The 24,952-nt window shown below is 46.0% G+C and overlaps 1 protein-coding gene across 2 annotated transcripts in view; it reads right to left on the minus strand.

Annotated features, from left to right (window-relative positions):
* The window catches only part of Stab2 (stabilin 2), a 155,308-nt gene that overhangs the window by 84,338 nt on the left and 46,018 nt on the right, over positions 1–24,952 (minus strand). For both annotated transcript variants that reach the window (XM_015482841.2, XM_048802956.1), the window contains 12 exons: positions 23,337–23,390; positions 22,944–23,024; positions 20,617–20,769; positions 17,556–17,618; positions 14,616–14,699; positions 13,780–13,866; positions 12,735–12,846; positions 8,847–9,027; positions 7,093–7,186; positions 5,584–5,742; positions 1,759–1,854; positions 558–653 (listed from right to left, as the gene is read on the minus strand). In XM_015482841.2, coding sequence (XP_015338327.1) covers positions 558–653; positions 1,759–1,854; positions 5,584–5,742; positions 7,093–7,186; positions 8,847–9,027; positions 12,735–12,846; positions 13,780–13,866; positions 14,616–14,699; positions 17,556–17,618; positions 20,617–20,769; positions 22,944–23,024; positions 23,337–23,390 — 1,260 coding nt within the window. The remainder of the gene's footprint in view (positions 1–557; positions 654–1,758; positions 1,855–5,583; positions 5,743–7,092; positions 7,187–8,846; positions 9,028–12,734; positions 12,847–13,779; positions 13,867–14,615; positions 14,700–17,555; positions 17,619–20,616; positions 20,770–22,943; positions 23,025–23,336; positions 23,391–24,952) is intronic.

Below are 24,952 nucleotides of genomic sequence, written 5' to 3' on the forward strand. Positions count from 1 at the left end.
ACTTAGTAAAATGCCTGATACAAAGGTGTTCACACCCATGCACCCACACACATGCACACACACACACACTCACACACACACACACTTCTGACAGCGGTAAGCCAGGGTGCTCTGGGTACCTGTGGGAGAGACTCTGTGTAGGTAGGACAGACCAGGCAGCTTAGCAAGGCCAGTCAGTCGTTCATTTGGGACGTGGGAAGAAGAGACAAATTAGCAAGAAAGAGGAGTCAGGACTACTTGGCATCCAGAAGGTGCCAAATAAAAGTTAACTCCCTGCAGCTCATGAAAAATGCCACAGAGCCTGTATGGCTTCTGTGAGAAGCACCTTGCCTCATATAAAATCTCCTGGAGCAAAGAATGTGTAGATAGAGCATGTTCAAGGCGAGCTCTTAAGAGGTTTATTTGCCCTGTGTTGTTGTCGTGTTTCTTTTGTGGTGTGGGGGATGGAACCCAGAGCCTCACACATGCGAGGCAAGAGCTCTGTCACTGAACTACATCCCCAGCCCTCCTTAGGGTTTGTCTTCATTCCGTACTTGAGTCCCTCACCAATGACTTACCATGGCTGCATTTCCATAGCACAGGAGGCCATCTCCTTCATAACCCTCTTGACAAACACAGCTCCAGACACCAGCAGAAGCAAACTGACAGGTTGCCTGATGAAACCAAGGTGAAGGACATGTTTTGTTTTCTAGCTGAACGTTACACCTGAATTAAGTCGGTGAGACAATGTGTTCCGTCTATGGTGAGATCTACACATGTGGGCTGAAAGAGGGTGGGAGGGACCCACTGACCCTTCAGTGTTGCGGGGAAAGGCTCCTGTCTGTATGGCAGGCACAGCTCTTATTTAACCACATTGAAATTCTTTCTTTGAAGAATGAAATGATGGCATTTGCTGGTAAATGGATAGAACTGGAGGATATTGTGTTAAGCGAAATAAGCCAGACCCAGCAAGTCAAGGCTTGAAGGTTTTCTCTCATATGTGGAAACTAGAGCAAAATAAGGGAGAAGAAAAAGAGGGATTCCATGAAAATACAGGGGAGATCTGTGGAATAGAGGAAGGGCATTGAGGGGGAGGAAAGAGGGGTAGAGAATGGGAGGAATTGAGGAATAAAATTGACCAAATGATGCTATGTACTTATGTGAATACACCACAGTGATTTCCACATATATGTATATCTACAAAAGCACCAATTAAAAATAATACATAAATAGAAGGAAGACCAGTAGAATAAGGAAGAGAATGAGGGGAGGGAGAGGGGGAGGAAAAAGGAAGTACTGAGTCCTGAAGTGGAGCAAATTATACTCCATGCATCTATAATTATGTCAGAATGAACCTCACCATTATGTATAACTATCATGTACCAATGAAAACATTTTTAAAAATAAAATCTTACTTTTGTTCTCTGCCAGATTTAGAAAATGAAAGATACAAGGCACAGTTAAATTCGAGTTTCAGATGAATGATGAATAAGTTTTAGTACAAGCTTTCCTTATGCATTATTTTGGCTATAATTTTGCTGAAAACTTATTCTTTTTGTATCAGAGATTCAAATCCAACTGGGTGTCCTGTATTTCATCTGGCAACCCTACATCCGTTCTTCCAAACTTTGAAATGGAGTGAAAATTGCAATAACTGTTCATATTCTGCTTAGGGGCTCCCTTTGGGAGCACGAGGGATTCTGATAAGAACTAATCTAATTTCTTTCTTTCTCAAGCTCTTTTTTTTTTTAAGTAATGACAAAAAGTCAAGTAACTCACCAGAGGATGACATTTCCCAGTTTGTTCCAAGCATGAAATTATTGGTTCACAGTCAATCCCATTTCCTCGAAATCCTTTCTTGCACTCACATTCATTCTACAATTCCAAAGACATAGTTAAAGGGGATTGTTGAAAGCAAGTGGTTTCCAAGCCTTTGCCTTCCCAAGGCACTGGAAAATAAATAATGGAAACCATCGTTGCTCAGCCCTCCTAGAGAATACTGATGACGTCTTTTGTTTGATATCAGATTTTAGAGCTGTTAGTCTACACGTTCTGCACTACATCTCCCAGTCGTATAGCTCCCTGGTACTTTCTTTTTGAATACTTGACCCTAGAAGGGCCTGTGTAGATAGTCTTGGAGAGAATTTAGAGCCTACTAGCATCACATTGTAAAAGTTGGCCCCCATACCTGGGAGAGAAAGGGCAAGCCATGGGGTATCAACTTGGTGGAGATTCATGCACAGAGCTATTGTTAGCCTAGAGGACACCTTGTTCAGTCTAGAAAAGGTCTCCCTCCATAGTGGGTAAATTTGAGTAAGGCAAAGACAACCCACATAGACAACCCATAGGCACCTGGCTCTACAGGTGAATTGCACCTTCATGCAAATAAAGTGCCCCTTCCTCTGTGAAGGTTTAGTCTCACACTGGGATGCAGGATTTGGTGGCAGGGTGCCGTCTGCCTTTCAGTCCCCACTTCCCCACAGATTAGGTACTTTGTGCTGTACAGAAGCTATGCTATATAAGCAGTGGCCCTGATCATGCTATCAAGTACCTTTGATGAAGATGATGGGCCATGTGACAAAATGAGGAAATGCTTGGGTTCAATATAGATAAGGAACCAGCAAAACTGTGATTACAGAAATTAGAGGAAACTAAAAAAAAAACCCTGCCCCCGCCAAAAGACCAGAAAAACCAAACACACCAGCATATCAATGGTAATTGTGGGGACATTGTGAGTGGTCTTAATTTTCCCCTCCTTTTCTATTTTCCAAAATGTTTTCCATCGTCATTCCATATCTTTGAATTTAAAACATAATTGTAAAAAGGAGCAATTATTTTAATGGATTAAAAAAAACACCCAGGTATTGGGAACTATTATGGAGCCTACAATATACCTAGAGGAAGGCAAAGCATAAGTACATAAAAATAATAAGAAGGATCCAACCTTAATAAACACTAAAAAATAGATACTAGAAGTTTTGTGGCTTCACTGGCACATGAGGTGCTTATGTGATGGGATTGCTATCATTCAGAGGAGGCAGGATGGGTTGGGAATGTTCTGGAAAGTGAGACATGACTGATCCTTGGTAGAGGACAAAGAGAGGTGCAGAGGTCATTCAAGCTGAGGGCAAATGTCAGGAGAACTGAATACAGGTGGGAAGGTGTGCATGTGTTTGGTGGAAAATTACTTGGGGATTAGTATCAGAAGCAGATACATGCACCCCAGAGGCGGCACAAGACAACCCCTTAGGCTGAGGAAAGAAGTGAACAGAACTTCCATTTATGAATCGTTATCTTTAAAAGCACAAGTATTATCTGGTATGTGTGTTTTACAAGGTAAGTATGTATATCATATATACAATTATACAGGATACAGAAGCACATGCAGGTTAGTATCTATTTGGTATGACCCAAACTTTTCAAGCCAACTAGTCCTAACTGAGGGCAGTTTTATATATGGTCTATTCTGTTTCTTATATATGTCATAAAGAAACCTTCCCTGTCTCTGTCTCCCTCTCCTCTGCCCCATCGGGATGATTTTCACATTTATCTGCAGCACAGAGGGGATCCATACTGTGGGGGTCGAATTGTGTCCCCTCAACCTCAAGTTCATATGTTGAAGTTCTGACTCTCTTTTTTGAAAATGGGGTTGCTCTTCTGTAATTAGTTAAGATGGGGTCATGCTGGAAAAGACCAGAACCCAATATGACCAGTGTCCTTATATAAAAAGGAGGACTTTGAGACAGACATGTACCCAGGGAGAACATCACATGAACATGAAGGTGAAGATCAGGGTGATGTGTCTACAAGCCCAGGAACGAAGAAGATGGCCATCAAGCCACCTGAAGCTAGGGGAGAGGCAAGGGACAGATTCTCCCTCACAGCCCTCAGAAGGAATCAATCCTGATGACAATTGACCTCAGACCTCCAGCCTCCATAAATGTGAGATGATACTCTTGTTGTTCTATGCCACCCTGTGTGTGCTGCTTTGTTACAATAGCTCTAAAAACAAATACAGACATCAAGACATTTTTTTTCTTTGCTTAAGTGCAGTTTGGCAATTTGAGTGAGGAGTCTAAAATTAATGCAGTCATTAACTAAATGCTCAGCGAGATATGAGACTGCAGTGAGCTCTTCCATTAGGATTCCTGCGGCTTCATTTGAAAGCTCATTGACTGCAGACCCAGGAGCAGCGGCTGCTGTCAGAGAAAGGAGAAGGATCAGTAGGAAACCAACCAGACCGTGGGACTCCCTCTGCACAGATCTTGCAGCATTTGTCACTTAATTTTTTTAATTTTTTTTAATCTTACTTTTTAGTTGAAGGTGGACACACAATATCTTTATTTCATTTTTATGTGGTGCTGAGGATCGAACCCAGGGCCTCACGCATGCTAAGCGAGTGCTCTACCACTGAGCCACAACCCCAGCCCCTATCACGTTATTTTTCCTATGTTTGTCTGTCACCTGGCACCAGACTGTATTTCTCTGGGGCTGGCTGAGAGCCCTGGCCCTGGTAATCTCTTGTCCCCAGCACTGAGCCTATTGGCTGAACCAGAGCAGGCACCGAGAAGCCCTGGATCAAAGAGGGAGGGAATTAATTTTGTCAGCCCACATCTGTTCTCTATCCTGGAAACTGTACTCTGCTTTGACTTTGGGGATATCCTCCCCCTTTTTCTTGGTCTACATAATAAAACACTTTTCTGATTCCTCCAGCCAAGGGTGGGAGCACAGGACTTGAATTCGGGCTTGTCATTACAACCCACAGCCTGGCCACAATTTCTGGAGCTGTGCTCAGGGGAGTGTCAGACGAGCAGGGTGGTGAACACACTCATTTTGAGCCAGTGAAAGAGAATGAATCCTGGATTTGAGGTGGGGGAAGTTACTAGAAAATGTTCTCTGTTCTTCTCAGTGTTGTGATGGTGTAAGTCTGAAGCTGCAGGACACCATCCCTCACCCAGGAGCCTGAGAAGCAGCAGGGTCAAGGTGTGGCTCCTTCACGCTGCTTGCTGAGCCCTGAATCATGCTGCAGCCACACCTGTGCATGGACTTTATAGTTGTGTGAGCCAAAATAGTCCCTTTGCTTTTTAAATCAATTTGAATTGAATTTTATCTTTTCCTCTTTTAAAGAATTCTACTAGAATATGCATGGCAAAAGTGATCATTTTAAAGTTTTTAAGTTTGCAGTTGAGTGACATTGACTATCTTCTTGTTGTACAACCCTTGCAGTAGCCTGCCCTGCCTTGGTCTCCATGAAACGAAGCCAAGTGGAAATGGTCAGTAAGCTGTAGAGCAATCACACATATAAAGTGTGGTCCAGCGTGGTGACTACGAGGGCAGCTCTGGGGCCAGTCTCTCTGGGTGCAAATCTCACATGATTTAATTTTCTAGGTGATGTGATCAAATTAGCCTCCTGGTGCATCAATTCCTTTTGATAAGATGGGATAATAATGAAACCTAGGTCATAGGTTTGTTGTGACCACGCATTCTCACCGCCACACATGATAGAAGAAAGCCACAGTAACTTCTAGCCAAAGTACTTCAGTGGCCAGGAGAAGAAGTCACCACAGGAAGCCTGCTTCCTCTCTGTTTCCGAGGCCAACCTACCTGTCCAGGGCCTACGTACAAACAGGTTGCGTTATTGTGGCAGCCGCCTTGGCCTGGCAGTAGGCAGTTGTTGACCTCCACGCAGTCTCTTCCGTTCCCCGTCCAACCCTGCTGGCACACGCAGGTGTGGGTCCCCGTGCTGGTTTTGATACACTCTGCCTGCAGGAGGAAGAGATGTAGCAAGACCCTGAACCCCAGCCCAGCCACGCGACTGCAAAAGTCAAGAGGGACCCAGAGGTATGTTCTAGAAACACAAATTCACAAGGAGTGCGATGGAAATAATTGAGATGCTTATTTGCATGAACTTCCATGGAAAGAAGATTTAGAGAACAGAATTGCTTGGAGCTGGCCTGCTAATGGCCACCGCTGCTCACGTCCCTGTGTTGTTGGTTAAGCCAGTAGTGTTTTCTTTGGTTGGAAGGTGTAAACAATCGTCCTGATACGGTCTTTATTTTTCAGATGGGGAGACAGGTGTTGCCCAAGGTCACACAGCTACAAAGGGGCAGGAACCCAGGTCTCTAACCACTATGCCAACCCCTGATTTCTGGGGATGACCACAGCAGAGGCTGAAGGACAGGTGGGAGAGGGGAAGGCACCTAAGTCGTTGAGATGGGCTGTCTGAGGCAGGTGGGTTTGCTCTAGAGGAGCCTGGTGGCTGGGACCAGGCAGTTGGGTCTAGATTTTGTCCTCAGAGCCTGGGGGAGTTACTGAAGGGGCTGCAGCCTGGGGAAAAGATCGGATTCACTTTAAGCCACTCTGGTTGGGGGGGGCCATGTATTGTGAGCAGCAGGAGAGGAAACGAGGATGCTAGTTAAAGAGTGGAGGTGACTTGGGCCGGGTGGTGGGGACATTCCCAAAGTATTAGTGAAAGCATTGGTGGCTTCTGGCTACACCCCTGAAAACAATTAGGGCAAGTCACTTAATGTCCCCTCTCTCAGTTTCTTATTGGTGAAATGGGGATAACAATGCCTACTTCACTGGGTTGGAGGGAGGAGTAAATGAGATCAGGTACATTAAGGTCCCTTATAAGCTGGGAAGTTTAAATCAAGAGTTATTACTATTGATCTGAATATCTAATTCTCAGGCTAACTTTTAAAGGATCTAAAGCTTCCTGCATATTTGATTTAGGGAGTGAAAGTTCTCAGCAAGCCTATGGCAGCCATCTTTAAAATTCAACCTCAACCACAAGTGCTTTGTGCATAGGAAGGGCAATCAGACACTGCCCGTTTTTTGGGAGGTGGTGAGATTAGACTCAGGACCACTTGACCACTGACCCACATCCCCAGTTCTATTTTGTATTTTATTTAGAGACAGGGCCTCAGTGAGTTGCTTAGTACTTCACTGTTGCTGAGTCTGGCTTTGAACTTGCAATCCTCCTGCCTCAGTCTCCCAAGCTAATGAGATTACAGGTGTGCGCCACTGCGCCCGGCCAGACACTGCCTTTCGGAATGCATTCCCTCATGATTTCCTAAAAACCCGGGCGGGTTGGAAATGAAGACCAACACTCACGTTGCGGCTGCAGCCTCCTGGGGTTGATCCCATGCAAGGGTCCCTCTCGGAACACCGCACCCCATCTCCTTCATATCCTTCCTTGCAAACACAGCTGCAAAGAAGAATGCACAAAATCAGCCCTGGAGTGAGGAGCACCGGCCACCCAAGACAGGGCCCGCCAGCCAGGGGTGAGCCACTGTGGCCAGGCAGGTGGCCAGCTGACTCTCGTGGAGAAAGGCAGCATGTGAAGGTGGCCAGGGTACTTCTGGGGTCTAGAGTGAGACATACCTGGGTGGGAATCCAGGCCCCCCTCCTAGCAGCTGTGTGACCCAGCTTTTCTGCTCCTATTGAACCAGAACTTGCCTCTTTGCAACCCCAGCTCAATGCTAGTTATTCCCTCTCGTCCAGCAGAGAACAGCTCTGCCTTCTCTTCAGACAGTTCTTGAAATGTTTGAAAGTGACAGATGAAACTTCTCTTCCCCCACTGGGTCCCTCAGATATTTCTTTTTTCCAAACAACATTCCCAGGTGCCTCATTCTCTGAGACGACATAGTTTCCTGACCCATTAATGCTTCCTCTCAAGATGTTCCACACGGACAGGTTTTGCAGGCCATTCGTTCAATTAACCAATATCTATTGACAGCTCTGTGACAGATGCAGCAGACACCATGGCTCCATGATTCCACCATGTCCCACTCTAACTTACTCAGAGAGGCTCTCCAAAGTTAACAAAAATATTTCTCCTATATCAAGGTTCCTAGAGGAGCTGTGCACTTCATCTGGCTTCCAGATGAAGAAATAGTTTGCTCCTTTCCAAGGTCTTTGACCTACCCAAGGTAACATGGTATACACAGACAGACCTCTGTGGGTGACTGAAGAGGTTATTACTATTGATCTCAATATCAGATTCTCAGGCTAACTTTTAAAGGGTCTTTGATTACAGGCGATGTTTGCCTTATGCACTGATGCAGATGCTAAGGCCTCAGGAAGAGGTTCTATAGAACAATTGTGGAAAAGGCAAAGTCCAGTCTCTGGCCTCAGGTAGCCTACAGTCTAGTGGGGAAGACAGATCAAAACAAGTAAGCAAAAAACTATGAAAATATGAATTAAAAGAAGTGGTATAAGAACAGGGCCAGGAATTCCAGACAGCCTCTGCATTCCCCACGATGTTTTGGAGGGTGACTGCCTTGGAACCGCATATCTCCAGACAGAAAATGTCCCTACGACATTTCTCATGCCCTGAGCCCAAGGAGGTTTTAGGCGGTATTAAAGAAATAAATGGCAATCCATTGACAAAAGATTCCATTTCATGCCAGATACCTTTAACAGGAGAGCAATTATTAACAGCCTTAGGGAAGGTAAAGGTGCCTTCGAAGGTTGGAATTTGGTAGCAAATCTTCATTGCTTTCACATGTGTGATCTTAATTACAGTTTGTCACCAGGTGACATCTATAATGGGCTAGCCCTGATGCTGGGTGGTTTACATTCAGTTCTTCTAATCTCCACCATTGCCCTGTTAAGCAGGTATTAGTATTAATGAGAGAAGTGAGGCTCAGAGAGATTAAGTGACTTGCCTAAGGTCACACACCTGGTATGTTTCAAAGCAGAGAATGCTTCAATTTGAACCCATCTCAGTCTGACATTCTTCCACAAAAGCCACACATCAGCCGGAGAGAACAAGCCTTTATGCACAAGAATTAGATATGGGCTGTCTCCATCTAACGGTGGCACTGAGACTATGGGTTGTCAGGGGTCTTCCTTCTCAGACCTACCTGGCTGTCCCATTGCTAAATTCACAGGTGGCATGGATGTGACAGAACTGCATGTAGGGCCCACAGGCTGATGTCTGCTTGTCACAGAATCTCCCCGTGGAGCCATCTGTGCACGTCCCAGCAAGGCAGGCACCGTCGCTGTCTATCCTGTTGTCGCAGGTTCCGTGGACACACAGACATTCTGAAGAGAAGGAATGGGGACACTCACGGCTTGGAGATGCTCAGCCTGGGGCACCCCAGGGCAGGGCGCCCCTCCTCTGGCCTCCCTCTCCTGTCACAGCAGGGCCTCTCCTGAATGCAGGGAAGCCACCGGCTGCAGTTTCTTAGTGCCTCATTATTTTTCAGGCCACCTTGAGCCCAGGGAGCCCAGCTGTTCCACCTAGGAGGAGAACCTGGTCCCCAGGGTACTTTATACATCCATATGGGGAGGTGGGGAGGAAGTGGCTTATATTGCTGGGAAAGAGGCCAAGGAACTTCATCTTCAACCCCTCTGTGGGTGGGGAGTTTAGCCAAGAAATTTCTCACCTTCTCCTGAAGACATTCTAGAATAAATAATAGTGATTTTTCAGGCTGGCAGAGCCCCAGATGGGCTTGAGTGTCACTCTCGATCTCAGAAATCCATGATAACCAGTGGTTAATATTTGGGCCCTGACTTTATCTGAGGCATGGGCCCAGCCTTCTGCATGTACCATGTCATAAACAGTCACCGGCCCCAGGAAGTAAGCACCCTCATAACCCCGTTTTCTAGATGCAGAAACTGAGGCCCAGAGAGGTGAACAAAATCGTTCAGATTGCCACTAACGATTCAAGTCCCCAAGCAGGGACTTGAACCCGGGTGTCCAAAGTCTATTTCTATTACATTCACGGGCATTTCTGCATCTCTGCTATCATTTTAAACTTCAGCTGCTTCCTTTGAGTAGAGGTCTTGACAATTGCAACGTGACCCAGCTCATCAGACTCTGGAGCCTGTGCAAATGTAAGTGAGAAGGAGGGACATGGAGATTCTCCAAGGAAGCGGCCAAGGATTCAGGACTTTGTCCCAGAAAGAACTGATAGGATAGGAATCAGCAGCCACCACCAGGAAAGGGAAGAAAGATACAAGCAAGGGGCTCTGGAAAACCACAGCTGGATTTAAAACAAAATATTACTTAAAAAATTTTAAGTAAGCCAGGCTGAACCTGCAAGGAGCAAGATCCCCCTGGGAGGCTGTGGGCAGCCACAGACCTGGGATGAGAGACACTGGAACTGGAAGCCCAGCCCCAGCCCTAGCCCCCACCCCCTGCCCCAAAGGCCTCAGACAAATGCCGACATTGAATCTCTTCAATAAATGTCTCTTTTTCATCTCAGAACATAGAAAAAAAAATAACCCCACCACAATATTTGAAAAAAAAAAAAAAAAAAAAGAACAATAAAATAGGATTCAACAGCCCTGACTGTGCTGTGCTCTGGTTTCTGTTGTCTTGAGGGTGTTTGTGAAAATGGTTAAAGTAAGGGGGGAGGGGAGGCTGTGTGCTTTGTATCTGATGTGTGGGGTTAGTTGTGTTGGCAATGAGTGTGGCTTTGCTTATGGATTACTTATGGGTGCAAGCTCTGTGTTAAAAATCTCCAAATTATGATCTCACTCTATCCTCTCAACAGTCAGATTCTGCATCCATGGGTTCAACCACCCTTGGATTAGAAATTTTCTGAAAAAATTTGCATCACTCAGTGAGACCCTATCTCTAAATAAAATCCAAGACAGGGCTGGTAATGTGGTTCGCAAGTGCCCCTGAGTTCAATCCCTGGGACCAAAAAAAAAAAAAAAAAATTGTATTTATGCCGAATATATAAGACTTCTCTTCTTATCATTATTCTCTAAATAATGCACTACAACAACAGTTTGTTTATATAGCTTTTACATTGTATTTTGGCATCATAAGTAAGCTAGGAATGGTTTAATGAGAAGATATGCAAATGCTGCATAGATTTGTGCATCCATAGATCTTATTATCCATGGGGGCCATAGAATCAGCTCCTCAAGGATACTGAGGGACAACTGTACCAATATTATCTTCATTTGGTATGTGTAGAAATGGAGAGACATTTCTTTAGGTAATACAGTCAGTAAATTGCAGGTGGAGGACTTAACTTCCAGTTGTCTAGACTGCATGGAAAATTCTTATTTATTTGTTTCACTTTGTTGTTCATTTCTAACCTTTGCTTAGAAATATGTATTTTAAATGCATATATTTAAATATACACAGGATGTCATTTTTAAAAGCCTCATACCTTTTTCTCAAATTGTGTCCGATTTTTTTTTCAATATTCATAGTTTGGAACTTTCTAACATGTTCTGCAAGCTTCTTGATTCTTATACCACTGCACTTAGGATAAAAGCAACAGCAGCAATGACAATAAGAGATAATAGTAGGACTGGGATTGTGGTTCAGTGGTAGAGAGCTTGCCTTGCATGTGTGAGGCACTGGGTTTGATTCTCAGCACCAAATAACAATATATAAAATAAAGGTCCACTGACAACTAAAAAAAAAAAAAGAGAGATGATAGTAATAGCCTAATCATAGGCTAACTTAGCACATAGCATCTGCTAAGCATTGCTCTAAGAGAAGAACTTTCCAATTGTAAGTGGCACTAACCTTTCGAGTTACTAGTTACTAGTGTTACCATTATTTACAAATGAAGACCTGGTGGCCTAGAGAGTTGTAATAACTTGCTTAAGGTCATACGTCTTGCAAACAGAGGAGCTGAAAGAAGAGGACTGCTTGAGAGCAAGCCTGTTCCTTGATGCAGACCCACGACTGCTGCAGGGATGTGCAGTTTTCAAAGGGTGCCTCCCCTTTGGCATCCCCTGGGAACTTGTTAAAAATGCACATTCTCAGGCCCCTTCCTAGGCCTAATGAGTCAGGAACTCTGCAGGTGGGGCCGAGTCTTTGGCACCTGCTACCACTGGAGAAGCAGCACTTAACAGATGCCTGCGATTTTAGAAATTGGTGCCTTATAGTTATATGCCAAAGTGGGATTCGTCGATTCATTCCTACCTCCATGCAGCACAGTTTGATCAGGTTCATTCTGAAGTTCCTCCCCTTTCCCATTCCTTCTCCCTCCTCCTCAACCCCCTTCTTCAGCTCCACTGTTTTCTATTTGCATGAGATCCCTTCTTGTTCCTCATTTCTCTCTAGCTTTCACATATGAGAGAGAGAGTATTCAACCCTGACTTTCTGAGCCTGGCTTATTTCACTTAGCATGATGACCTCCAGTTCCATTACTGGAGGACATTACAAGCAGATGTTATAATTTCATTCTTTATGGCTGGATAATACTCCATTGTGGAGATACACCTCTCTTTATCTATCCAGAACTTGGCTGTTGTGAGCTGTGCTGCTATAAACATTCTTATGTCTGTATTTTAGTTCTTTTGGATCAATGGGGGAATCTCATGAAATCAGAAGGAAGAATAGTGGAGTAGAGGAAGGAGATCAAGGGGAGGGAGGAGGAAGGGAAAGGGGAAGATCTGAGAAACGAAATTAACAAATTCTGCTGTGTGCGTGCATGGGTATATTGCAGTCAATTCCACTTTTACGTGTAACTATCATGCACAGAGTTAAAAAAAAACAGAAGGGAAATCAGCAGAATAGAGGAAGAGGATCAAGGTGAAGGAGGGGAGGGAAAGGGGAAGAACTGGGGATGGGAAGGGAGCCAATGATGTCACATGTCAAGATGAACTCCCCTGTTATGGACAACTATAGGCACTAATAGGAACATAAGGGAAAAAAATGCCTGTGACAATGACACACGGCAAGCAAAATTACCTCCTAATTACCGCCAGGCCTGTGCGCTGGCTGGCTTTGTGTAAGAGGGTCCGGCAGAAGGAGACCCTGAAGTGACACTTACTTTTGTTACAGCGAGGTCCGTATTTACTGGGATCGGAGCAGAACTGGCACCGGGAGCCTTGGAAGCCGTCGTCACACACGCATGTCCCATTGCCACTGCTGCCATCTGCACACTGGGGGCGAGGGCAGGCCCGGTGGGTCGTCAGGACACACACCGGCCAAGGAGTCACAGGCACCCACGTTTCATGGCCTCGCTGTGAACTCGGGTTCCCTCCCACTTGGAATGACTCTTTGGGACTCCTTCTGGGAAGTGCGGTCATCTTGGTATCAGATAGGACAATAAAACAGTGACTGTGAAGGGATCTCCTTCAAGGGGGGGACCACAAGGATGAACTGGAAACCTTCACATGACATTTAAAAGATGGCAGTGCTAATACGGGACCTTCAGATGAGTGCCCGGCCCTTCTTGCCCCCCACGCTCCCTTGCTCAGCTCTGTGATTCCTCAGTGTGAACATGTCTGCCTCCCACCTGCCCAGGCCCGGCAAGGCCAGATGTGTAGAGGGACACATGTCAGAGTCCAGCACGGTCTGCCTTCCCAACCACCCGGCCACTGTCAGGAGCACTGGCCGCTCCCCATTCCTCCCTTCTGCGTAAGGTCCCTACTCGTGGCTGAGTGGTCCTCTTTCCCCTTACAAGACCGTATTTTAGATGTGGACCATTAAATGCTCTGGTCTATAATTTCCCCACATGCTTCATGGCTACTTTTACCTTTGGCCTCCAACTGAAATGAGTTGAGTTTTGGCCTGTACAGCTCACTAGGTTTGGTAGATGGGTTAACAACAAAGCAGTCACTGGGCAACATTATCAAATTTTAAAAAAATATCATGAAGTCTTAGACCGTGACATCTCCCATGGGAGGAAAGTGCTGTTTTTCTTTTTTCTTTTTTCCTAGTAAAATCCATTTCTTTTACTTCCTGGGAACAGTGACCACATTGTGCTCTTTTTTTTTTTTTATTTTTCGTTCAGCAGTTTTGGGAAATTATTGTGACCCTCGAGTTCAGCATTTGTGAAACTGTGTCCGTGTCTCAGAGGTCTGTCCTCTCACCTGTCCGTTGCCAGAGCATGGATTGGAGAAGCCTCCTGGACATGGGCTGCAGTCGGGCCCGTAGAAGCCTCTGCAGCACTTTGGTACCTGAGAAGCAAAATGTGTGTTGTCCCTCGAAAGCCCAAGAAGAGGGCGGATTCCTCAAAGGAGACATGTTTTAATTTACATTATTATAATAAACTGCATCAGGGACGCCCTATGAGCTTGGCTTTTCACTTTGGTGCATGATGACATGGCTAGTGCCCAGCCATCTGGTCACCACAAACCCACTGAGTACCTACCGTGGGTGCCAGCCTGGCCCCAGTGCAGTGAGCAGGACAGATGAGGACTGGTGCCCCACGGAGGCTCCGTGGCAATCAGGGAAGAGTCCATAAGGAAATTTAAAAAAGCAAAAGGTCTTTCAGAGAATGGTTTGTGCTGGGAAAACAGAGTACTGTGATCCGGTGGTGGCAGTGGAGGCTGGGGTCGGGGGAAAATGGGCAGGCCACTGTGGATCAGGCAGTGACAGAGAAGGTGAGAGTGATGTGCAGACTTGAAAGATGACTTAGCCCCAGAAAATCTGGAAGAGCATCTGGAGAGCGGAATGGCAGGTGTGGATGCTCTGAGGCAGGAAGGTGGGTGAGAGACAGGCAGGAGACTCAGGCAAGAGTGGGCTCAGTGAAGAGAAATCGGGGTCTCAGGGAGATGTGATGCAGGGAGGGGGTGACCTGGTTGCCATGAGGAGGTTCCCTTGCAAAGTCCCACAGGCCACCTGTGACTATGGGCCCAAGAGTGTGGCCTTGGATCTGCCTCGCCTTTGGTGGCCTGGATGAGGGCCCTGGCCACACCCCCCTTACCTGAACAGTAGCATTACAGTATCGGGTGCAGCCGCTCTTCAGGCCCATTCTGCCCCTGTAGATGCATTTTTGTGTGAAGAGAGCCTGGAAGACAGGCAGTGGGCAGAGCATATCAGGGTCCATAGCCCCGTCCTCTGGGCATCACACCGCTGCTACAGACGCATGCCATTCTATTCCGTTTTTCTGCTGATGTCAGAGCACAGGCTTCCCCAGCACACCTGGTCCAGGTCAGAGCTCAGTCGCTCTCCTTTGGCTTGCTTCCTGGTTGGCAGACTCCAGGCCAGGGTCTGCACAATCCTGGCACATGTATCTCTCTGCCTCTGCTCACGCCAGGGCAGACGCCTCTAACTGATCAGGGAGCACTTCCTAATAAGCCCTGGATATGGCCTAGCTCCCTTTTCTGATCTAACCACCCCAAGCTCCTCATACAGACATTTTGGAGTTCATTGCTATTTTGTGCAAAGATCCACCAGCAAAAATATCAACAGCCTGAGCTGTCCTCTTTGGAGCGGGAAGATTTCAATGCCTTCTGGCACTCATTCTTAAACCTTTGATGTCCACCCATAAGCATCCAGAACTACCACCTGTCGAGAATTTACATGAGGCCACACATATCACACCTCTGAAGTCATCAGTCTTCAGCTTCCTGTGAATGTTTTTGTGCCTTTTTTTTTAATAGATAAGGAAACTGAGGACTACACAGGAGAAATCACTGTCTTGTTCACTCATAAGCATCAGGTCCAGAGAATGAGTCTCATAACCTATTAACTTTAGGATCAGAGGCAAAGCCCCTAGTCTCTAGGTCTCAGCTGTCCAACCTGCCACAATAACGCTGATAACTAGCTTCACCATAGGAATTTAGTTGCTGGCTCAAATTCTTCATGAGATAAATGCTTCTCCTATCAAGTTTCTCTCTTCCTCTGAGGCTCCCGCTTAAGAACCATGAGAACTTCTCAGGCTATAAAATCCTACAGTCTTAGCTATTTAAAGGAATTCCAAGGCCCCTGAGGAAGGAACATTCCAGGCTTCTTGGGATCTCAGGACAACATGGATCACGGGAGGGGTGATTTGGGGACTCTTTGGCTCTCACTCATGCAATCCCTTTCTCCTCTTTTGCTGGGCCACGGCGGGCAGGACGGTGGTTACACAGAGCCCAGATCATGACCACCAGCAATGCCGGCTCTGTGTGTTCTGGATTGGTTCCCAGGCACACAGGGGGGTGCTGCAAGTGTACTTGCTTCAGTGCTGCTGCACAGAGCATCCAGGACAATGTCCGTGTCCATCCATACATAGCAACCAGGGTGACACCAGCCAACCAGGTTTCCTCTCCTCCTCCCTCCCTGTCCCCGACAGCACTGAAGAGCTCAGAGGTGACAGCTTCATTAAGCAAAACAAATACCTGCACCTATTTAATTTTGATGTTTGGCTTTATTAAATAGTTCACAATAAGATTACATTGATAAGCTTGTCAACTTCTATAATAATCTGTCCCAAGGATGAATGATATTTCTGGTTGAGAAATTCTTTCTTATAATGAACTTGGAGGCAGAAATTTCCATCATCATTTTTACCTTAGAACACTCTGCTTTTTGCCACCAATAAAGCACTTGGTATATGAGCTACAGGTCACTGCACAACTCTCTTTTTCATTTTTAGACTGAGTTTCTCAAGATAAAAACAAAACTAGATCCTACTCATCTTTACATCCCAGAACACTATGTCTAATATCGGATCGACCCTCAATAAACATGTGCAGAATTCAATCAAGCTTGAAAAGCTTCTGGTCTCTCCAGGTTCTTTCCCCTGATATTTATTTTATTTAAAATTGATGCATAATAACTATACATATTTATGCAGTACAGTATGATGTATTCCACATTGTGGAATGATTAAACAAGTTAATTATCATATCTGCTACCTCTCATCTGTCATTTCTTTGTGGGGAGAACATTTAAAATTTACTCTTAGCAATTTTGAGATATACAGTTAATTATTATTAACTATAATTGCCATGCTGTGCCTAACCTCTGTATTCACTAGAGAACTTATTCCTCCTGTCTAACTAAAACAGTGTACATTTCTGGACATTTCTTTTATTTATTTTTTTTCTCTCCATAATAAGGCTTAGGATCACAAACAAACATTAAAAATAGCAAATTTAAACACTGGGTTTTATTTAAGAGGTCGAAGCAGAGAAGAACCTTTCCTAAGAGGCTGATTGATTTTGATATTGTGCTTGGGTTTTATTTATTCTAATACTGTTATTATTATTACTTACAGATGAAGAAAATAGAGCAAGATGGTTAAATACTTACGTGAGGTGTCCCCCAAAAGTTCACATGTGAGACAATGCAAGAAGGTTCAGAGGAGAAATGATTAGATTATGAGTCTTAACCCAATCAGTGAATTAATCCCTTGATAAGGATTAACTGCGTGGTAACTGAAGTGTTGGGTGTGGCTGGAGGAGGTGGGAATTGGGGCATGCTTTGGGGGCTATATATTTGTATTTGGAGAGTAGAGTCTCTCTCTCTCTCTCTGCTTACTGATCACCATGTGAGCTGCTTCCCTCTGCTACACTCTTCCACCATGATGTCCTGCCTTACCTCAAGCCTCAAGGGATGAAGGTGGTCTTCTATGGACTAAGACCTCTGATATCGTGAGCCCCCAAATAAACTTTTCCCCCTCTAAAATTGTTCTGGTCAGATCTTTAGTTATAGTAGTGAAAATGCTGACTGAAACAACTTGCCTGGGCTCAGTGAGCTTAGATTCACACACAGATCTGTGGGGTCTCTGCCTAGCACCCCACATAGCAGGCTAAGAGCTAGTTTCTGTTACCCTAGTTGCATCAACATCTTTTAAAGAAGGAAGGTAGAAAGGGTGAGAAACCACACCACTGGGTTCCTTTGGTGATCTGTGGTTTCACGAAACTGTCACACTCACTGTGGGTTCAGAGTTGGCAGGACATTTGCTCCAATACACCAGGGAACAGCTCACACAAGAGCCCTGAAAGGAAAGACAGCAGGTCAGTACTGGTGTCCCTTTAAGGGGGACAGGGGGACAGCTCCATCTCTGGACTCGGATTCTCTCTTTGTGAAGGGGGTTCCACTCACTATAGTTCCCCAGGGGAGAAGGAGGGAAGTCAGTGCTGGGGAGGGGTATTTGGAGGAAGGAGCGGACCCTGCTAGAGTAGCCCTTTCCACTGCCTCTTTCTGGATAGAACCAGCCTGTCCACAGGCCCAGCTTTCTGATCCCTCCGAGGGACAAAGTGTTACCACTGGCCGCAGACTCGGGGCCATGTTCTCTAGTGGGCTTAGCAGTACAAGGTTGAACACGGACACTCTGCCCGTCAGTCCCCTGGATTCTCCTCCATTGGTTCTCAATTCAGGTGGGACAAAATGGGGTGTTGGCCGCCACGTCTCCAGATTTGTTCTCTGATCTTCTCTACCTGGCTTTGCCCCAGTGAGTTGACCACACCAAAAAAAATGGCCTCTTGAATCTTTGCCAGCTTCCAACTGGCTTGGCTAATGGGAGGTACCAGCAGGGGACTGGTGGGTAGAATAAAGCAAGATCAAGGACTTCTTCCCTGTTGCCCCTCTGCTCTGCCCCGTCCCTCTGAGACATCCTGACAGACATCACCACTTCCACTCTTCTGGTTCTCACTGGGTTCTGGTAACTCTGTACCCTGCCCCTGGGCTCCTGGGTCCTGGTGGACATGGTGGCCCACTAGTGCTCCTCCCTGGATTCCCCAGCATAACTTGTCCTTGGCCCTGTCCACAGCTCTGCAGTGGGCTCTGGGATGAATTCTGTTCCCCACAGGGACCCTAACTAGGAGCATGATATTTATTAAACCTCTGAAGTCCAAACACACATGTGTGAAGGTAGCTATGAGTTCAGCCTGGTGAAAACTGAGACTTCTAGAAGGTTCCAGCTGCTCCTTCTCTTTGCTAGTCCTTAGTACACACTTTCCTGAGAGTCTGTTTGGATGTATAATAGATCCAATAAAAACCACCCTAAACTCGGAACAGACAGAATTAATGTTAGGACTAGAGCTAACAGGAAACAGTAGGGGAAACTTCTTTCTAAGGCCGACTCTGAGGAGTTCTTTTCCTTTAGCCACAGTTCTTTGGGTTGTAGCTTAAACCCACAGCTTCATTCTGTCCATCAGGGACATGGAGAATAAGCTTTTGAACAATCTGAAACAGAACATCTCTGCGACAAGGTGGGCAGTGGGGCTGCCATTGCCCTTCCACACACTTCCTGTCCGGAACTTGAATGGCAGCTGCTTGGGGAGGGCTCCGAGAACCCTTGAAATTATTGATTCCTACTCTCTTTTTCATTTATTTCTTAGGAGATGAGACCACTTTCTCTGGCCTGTTTGGATCCTCGCCCAGTAGCCAGATGATGACCTGCTATTGCTTATTTCCAAAGAATGAACCAAACAGAAATCACGGTCAGGAACTGGCTAGGAGACCGACCCTGTTGATAACCTCTGTTAAAAAGGGGTGACCAGAATGGGGTAAAATCCCCCTCATGGTATCTAACTGGTACAGCCTCTGCTCAGGAGCCTAAAACATACCAGTCATTACCTTAATTAAGAACTCCAAAATAAAAAAAAAAAAATCACCACAATCCCACACCAAGTTCTTAGCTAGCTATTTCTAGTCTTTATCAAGAAGACAATAAGATGAAATAAAATAAAATGAGGCCATTTTTCCTTGTTCAGTCCTATGTTCCAAATACTTCATGAGGACAATCACTGAAGTATTATTGAAGTGTCCTGAAAATGCCCAGTATTGTAACTATTTGGGGGTTACGGTCTCCATAGGAACTTAAAGATGTTACACAGAGCAGTGTTGGAATTTGGGGTGCTTTGATTAAAACAGACTGAGCCAAAAGTTGCTATGGAAACAGGAAAGGCCATTAGAGGGCACAGAGAAGCGCACAGGGAAACCGACATTCTGGTATTTGAAGAGAACTACACCAGACCAGAGCCTCCACCTGTGAGGAAATTTCACCTTAAGTTCCTTTTAGAGAAACTATGGGCATGGAACAGGGTGGTTCCAGGTGACCGGGGTGGGGGAAGGACGGAAATGGATCCTGAATCTCATGGGGGAAAAGACCCTGAGCTGACCCCAGTTGTGGTTTAGTAAGTTGAATAGAGTCTCTCTAAAAATTCATGTGCCCCCCCCCGCCCCCCGCAAGCCACAGAATGTGAACTTACTTAGAAATAGGGTGTTTACAGATGTAATTAGTTGGGCTACAATGAGGTCACACTGAACGAAGGTGGTCCTTAAATCCAAAGACTAGTGTTTTTTTTTTTTTTTTTTTGGTTCTGGGAATTGAACCCAGGGGCACTTGACCACTGAGCCACATCCCCAGCCCTACTTTGTATTTTATTTAGCAACAAGGTCTCACTGAGTTGTTTAGCGCCTTGCTTTTGCTAAGGCTGCCTTTGAACTTGTGACCACCCTGCCTCAGCCCCACTGAGCTGCTGGGATTACAGGCATGCACCACCACACCCAGCTAGTATTCTCTTTTTTTTTGTATGTTTATCCTTCAACTTTATTGAGTTCTTTTGTCAATTCCAGCTAGTATTCTTATAAAAGGAGAGGACACACAGAGATGAAGGCCACCTGAAGATGGAAATAGAGATAGCCAAAGAAGGGCGGGGACTGCGGGGAGTCCAGAGCCTGCAAAGGAAGCATGACTTGTGATTTCAGACTCCTGGCTTCCAGAACTGTGGGAGAATAAATGACTGCTGCGTTAAGCCACCAGTGTGTGGCAGCCCATTACGGCAGCACTAGGATCCCAACACACCTGTGCAGCATCTTTCATGAACTCCTCCTTGGAAACGTGTGCAGAGTGGTTTCCATGGACCTCAGGTTTACTGCCTCTTCACAGAGACATAATCCCCAGGGACAGGGCTCCCAATGTGCTCCTTGTCAGTCTCTGAATTGTGTGCAGCACTGGCTGCTCGGCTGCATTTTCCCAATTCTCTTACCAGCCTCATCTCTCTCTTGGTTCCATCGCATCGATGGGGCAGAATGGGGACGATGGAGGGAGGAATGAGCACTCCCGTCAGGGTGTAAATCCGGCCATTTTTGGCAGCGACCTCGATTTCTTCCATGGCCACATCGTTTGCCAGAAGCTGTCCCTGGAAAGAGGTGATAACATCTTTTGTTCTGTGCGGCAGGAGGGCCAGCGGTCCCTAGGTAGGTGTGAATGGTAAAGCCTCACTTCAAAGTCCTCTATGTCACTGAACTTTTTAGTGGAGGGAAGGATGCTTAGCTGGAGAGGTTGGCTATCAGGAAACACTGAATCTGTTAAGCTAACTCTTGACTAACACCGGGCAGGGATATCCTTGCAGAGTGGTCCCTGCAGGCGATGAGCTGGGACAGAGCTCGGCCCTCAGCTGTCTCAGCTTTACAGCCTATGTGCTCTGGGTGAACTGTGTGACCTCTCTGGTGAAATGAAGATCCACCCACTCAAATACACTTATTGACCTTGAATGATCTCTGGTCAGTTTTAGACACTGGGGATGCATCAGTAAATAGACAAGTTCCTGCTTAGGTTCTGGTGGAGGCAGCAGAAGATAAACAAATTAGCAAAGATTTCTGATCTCCACCTTCTCTAGACCTGCTCCCCTGGCAGGATTAATGGCAACTTCATTCATCCTTCTGATGACTCAAGTCAAAAAGCCAGGGGTCATCCTTAGCTTTCTCTGTCTTCATCACCCATCCAGTCTATTAGCCAATTTTATTGGGTCTACCTCTCTTCAAAATGCATTCATCATTCAACCACTTCTTACCACGTCCCCGCTGCTACCCTGGGCTGAGTCACCTTTATTCTTGACTGCATTATTGTCATCAAATCTTAACCAGTCTCCCAAAAATGTATGTCTGATGTCATCATTCCTCTGCTCACAATTCTCCAATTGCTTCTCATGTCAATCAGAGAGAGTTGGCCTTCTTTCCCTGACTTCACAGGCCACGTGACTTCCCTGGCCCCGCCTCCACTAGAAGGCCCCGCCTCTTCCCTCAGAAAGCCCCACCTCCTCCACACAAGCCCCGCCCCCTCCCATTTGCTCCTCTGTCCTGTCACCCTGCCTCACTGTTCTTCAACAGCTCGGGCGTGCTCTTTGCCCTGTGGCTTTACACTTCTGTTTCCTCCTCTCTCTGGAATGTTCTTTCCCTAAGTCACTGCGGTTCCCCTACTTCCCTCAAGCCTTGGCTCTGATGTTTTCTTCTTGGTGATGACTTTTTGTCACTTTATTTAATACATCAGTCCCTTCCCCACTTCCTCTTCCTTTCCTGGCTTTGCTGCTTTCCTCCTTGCCACTCTGCGAGTCGCCTTGCTTTTCAAACATTTTCCTTGACTGTCTCCCTGTTTACCAGAGTGAAAGTTCCATGCAACCAGGACTTTGGTCGGCTTGCTCATTGATCTATCTTCAGGACCTAGAACTGTGGCTGGAACATGGGCAGCACTCAGTAGATTCCTGTTGAAAGGCTCAGGTGGTCACGATCACCAACAGTGGTAAATTGATGGGCAACAATGACTCTATGCTGGCCGACTTTGCTGATGTTACAACCCCCAAAGGGTTAATGGAATAACACTACCTTCTTTGAGTTTCTTTCTTTTCTTTTTTGGTACCAAGGATTGAACCCAGGAGTGCTTAACAACTGAGCCACATCCTCAGCCCTTTTTATTTTGAGACAGAGTCTTGCTAAGTTGCTTAGGGCCTCGATAAATTGCTGAGGCTGGCCTTGAACTTGCGATCCTCCTGCCTTAGTCTCTAGAGCTGCTGAGATTATAGGCGTGCACCACTGTTTTTTAAATAAGTCATGATTCCTTCACCTCAGGGCCTTTGCCAATGTTCTCTCTTCAGTCAGGAGCCTCTTCTCCTCATTCTACCAAGTTCATCCTACTCATCCTCCAAGGAGTGGCCCAAGCATCACCACCTCCCCAAGGGTCCTTAACTTGCTGCCTGTCTCAGACCTTCCTGTCATGGACTTTCACAGCCTTCTGCAATCCCTCTGGCTGGCATTCATTGCAATTAAATAATTTGCTGATTGCCTAACGAGTTGCTCAAAGCCTGTTTTCCTTGCTGGCACAGATGGTCTTTTTCACTTCTTTATCCCCGGTATCTAGGACACACCATCACACACACAGCTGCTCAGCAGATATTTGCTGAAAGGTGAAATAGTGATAAAGATCTTAAACCTGTGAGTTGGCGCAGAAGCAGGGTAATGCCATCCTCATGAACAATCATTCCCGGAGCAAGAGTGTGTGTGTGGGGGGGTAGGTACCTGCCGTAGGCTGCTCACTTACGTTGCTGGTGGTGTTGAACCGTATGAACTGGTTGGCCATGCTCCTGATGTGAGGGGTGGAAACCAGATTGGCCACTTCAAGCTGCAACAAGCAGACAACAATGGAGACATGTGGAGCAAATGCACAGTCCTGATTTCTCACAGTCCTTAAAAAGAAAAGGATCCTTAAAAGTTTACAAAATGAATAACAGCAGCTTTGATGTCATGAGTTTTTGTGGCTTTGAAGATTTCTTTGATATCAGACTCATTATTCATGACTGAGTGTTCACTCAGAGCTAAAGAAAGAGGAAGAATACACATCAAAAACCCTCTAGTGCCAACATATTGGAATTCAAGACTAGGGCCAGATGTTTTGAAAGCAGGGAAAAGTAGCGGCAGGAAGAGTAGGGCCAACCTGGGTAAACGGGACAATGTGGTATCTGACGAGTTCCAGAAGCTTCCGAGAGCCCTGTAAGGGAACCAAAATACTTCTTTAGTTAATAAGGAAATCATTCCACTCCTACTCTTGTGGGAGTCTTTTAAATGACTTGATCATAAAAATAAATGATTCATAATCCCTTTATTGGGAAATCCAGGATGAGAATAATGCCATCTCCCAGATACCTAACATTCCCCAGACCTTCAGGTGGGACAGGGGCTGATCTAAAAATAGAAATTTGCATGCTTCATTTCATCTTCCAACAGCCCTGAGAGGCAAGGGCTGCTACTGGCCCATTTTATATGTGGTAATACTGAGTTTCAAGGACACGTTGAAGGTCCCGCCGTAGCTCTCAGGTTATGAGACTAAGAATTAGTCCAAGGTCTCAGTCATCCTGCTCTACGACCTTTCTGAATGTTGAAAGTTACGTTCTGCATTTTCTGAGGCAGACCTCCATTTATGAGTCTCTTACTTGCTCCATAAATAAACTGCTGCTTGTCAGGCCACGTAATGGCCATTCTGGAATATATGACCCCAGGGTTCCTGATCGCCCTTTCCTTCCACAGGAAGGTCATCCCCTGTCAAAGTCCTTTCCAAGGTTTCTCTTGTTTCAGAAAACTAAAGTAACAGTGGAGAAAAAAGAGGGCACACAGAGGGGACCAAGGCAGGATCAACAGTCCTGGGCCCTGGAGGAAGGCTATGGAGTAGGGGACCACTGTTGGGGGAGGAAGGCAACAGTAGTGGTGACATCCTACAGCCTGTCTCACTCTCCCAGCTGAGCTGAAGCTGGGAGTGATAAGCTCCTTAAGTGACATAGTACAGTCATTCTGACTCGGACAGGCGAAGGATCACAAATCCAAGATCCTACTCACTGCCAGGAGGTTGACCTTCTAGGGACATGTTCCCACACCATGAAGACCAGGCTAAAGGAAAGCCCTGCTGACCTCAGGTTCCCCTCACTCAGACCGCCTCTGGTCACTGTGCCAGGGAGTCACCTGTAAGACGTGTGTTACGATTCGGATATGCAGAGTCCCACAAAAGCTCACGTATGAGCAATGCAAGCAGGCTCAGAGGTGAAAAGATTATGAGAGCTGCAACCTAATCAGTGGATTAAGCCACTTGAATGGATTAACTGGGGGACTGGCAGGTAGGGTGTGGCTGGAGGAGGTAGGTTACTGGGGGCTTGCCCTTGGAGTTTATATTTTGTCCCTGGTGAGTGAAGCTGTCTCTTTGCTTCCTGGTTGGCTATGTGCAGAGCTGCTCTCCTCCACCGTGCCCGTCCACCATGATGTTCTACCTCACCTTGGGCCCAGAGCTATGGAGTCTATTGACCTGGACTGAACCTCTGAAACCTTGAGCAAAATAAACTTTTCTTCCTCTACGTTGTTCTTGCTGGGCATATTAGTCACAGAGACACAGCTGACTAAAATATATATGTGACCACATAGCCTGGTTTGTCTGGCACAACCCTGGTTTATGCCTATTGTCCTGGTAGCTTTATTCACTCTCAAAAGAGCACTGGTGTGGAGGATAAATGATATGGCTGCCATATATATATATATATATATATATATATATATATATATATATGC

Source organism: Marmota marmota, unplaced genomic scaffold (assembly GCF_001458135.2).
Source record: "Marmota marmota marmota unplaced genomic scaffold, marMar, whole genome shotgun sequence".
NCBI classification, from domain to species: Eukaryota; Metazoa; Chordata; class Mammalia; order Rodentia; family Sciuridae; genus Marmota; species Marmota marmota.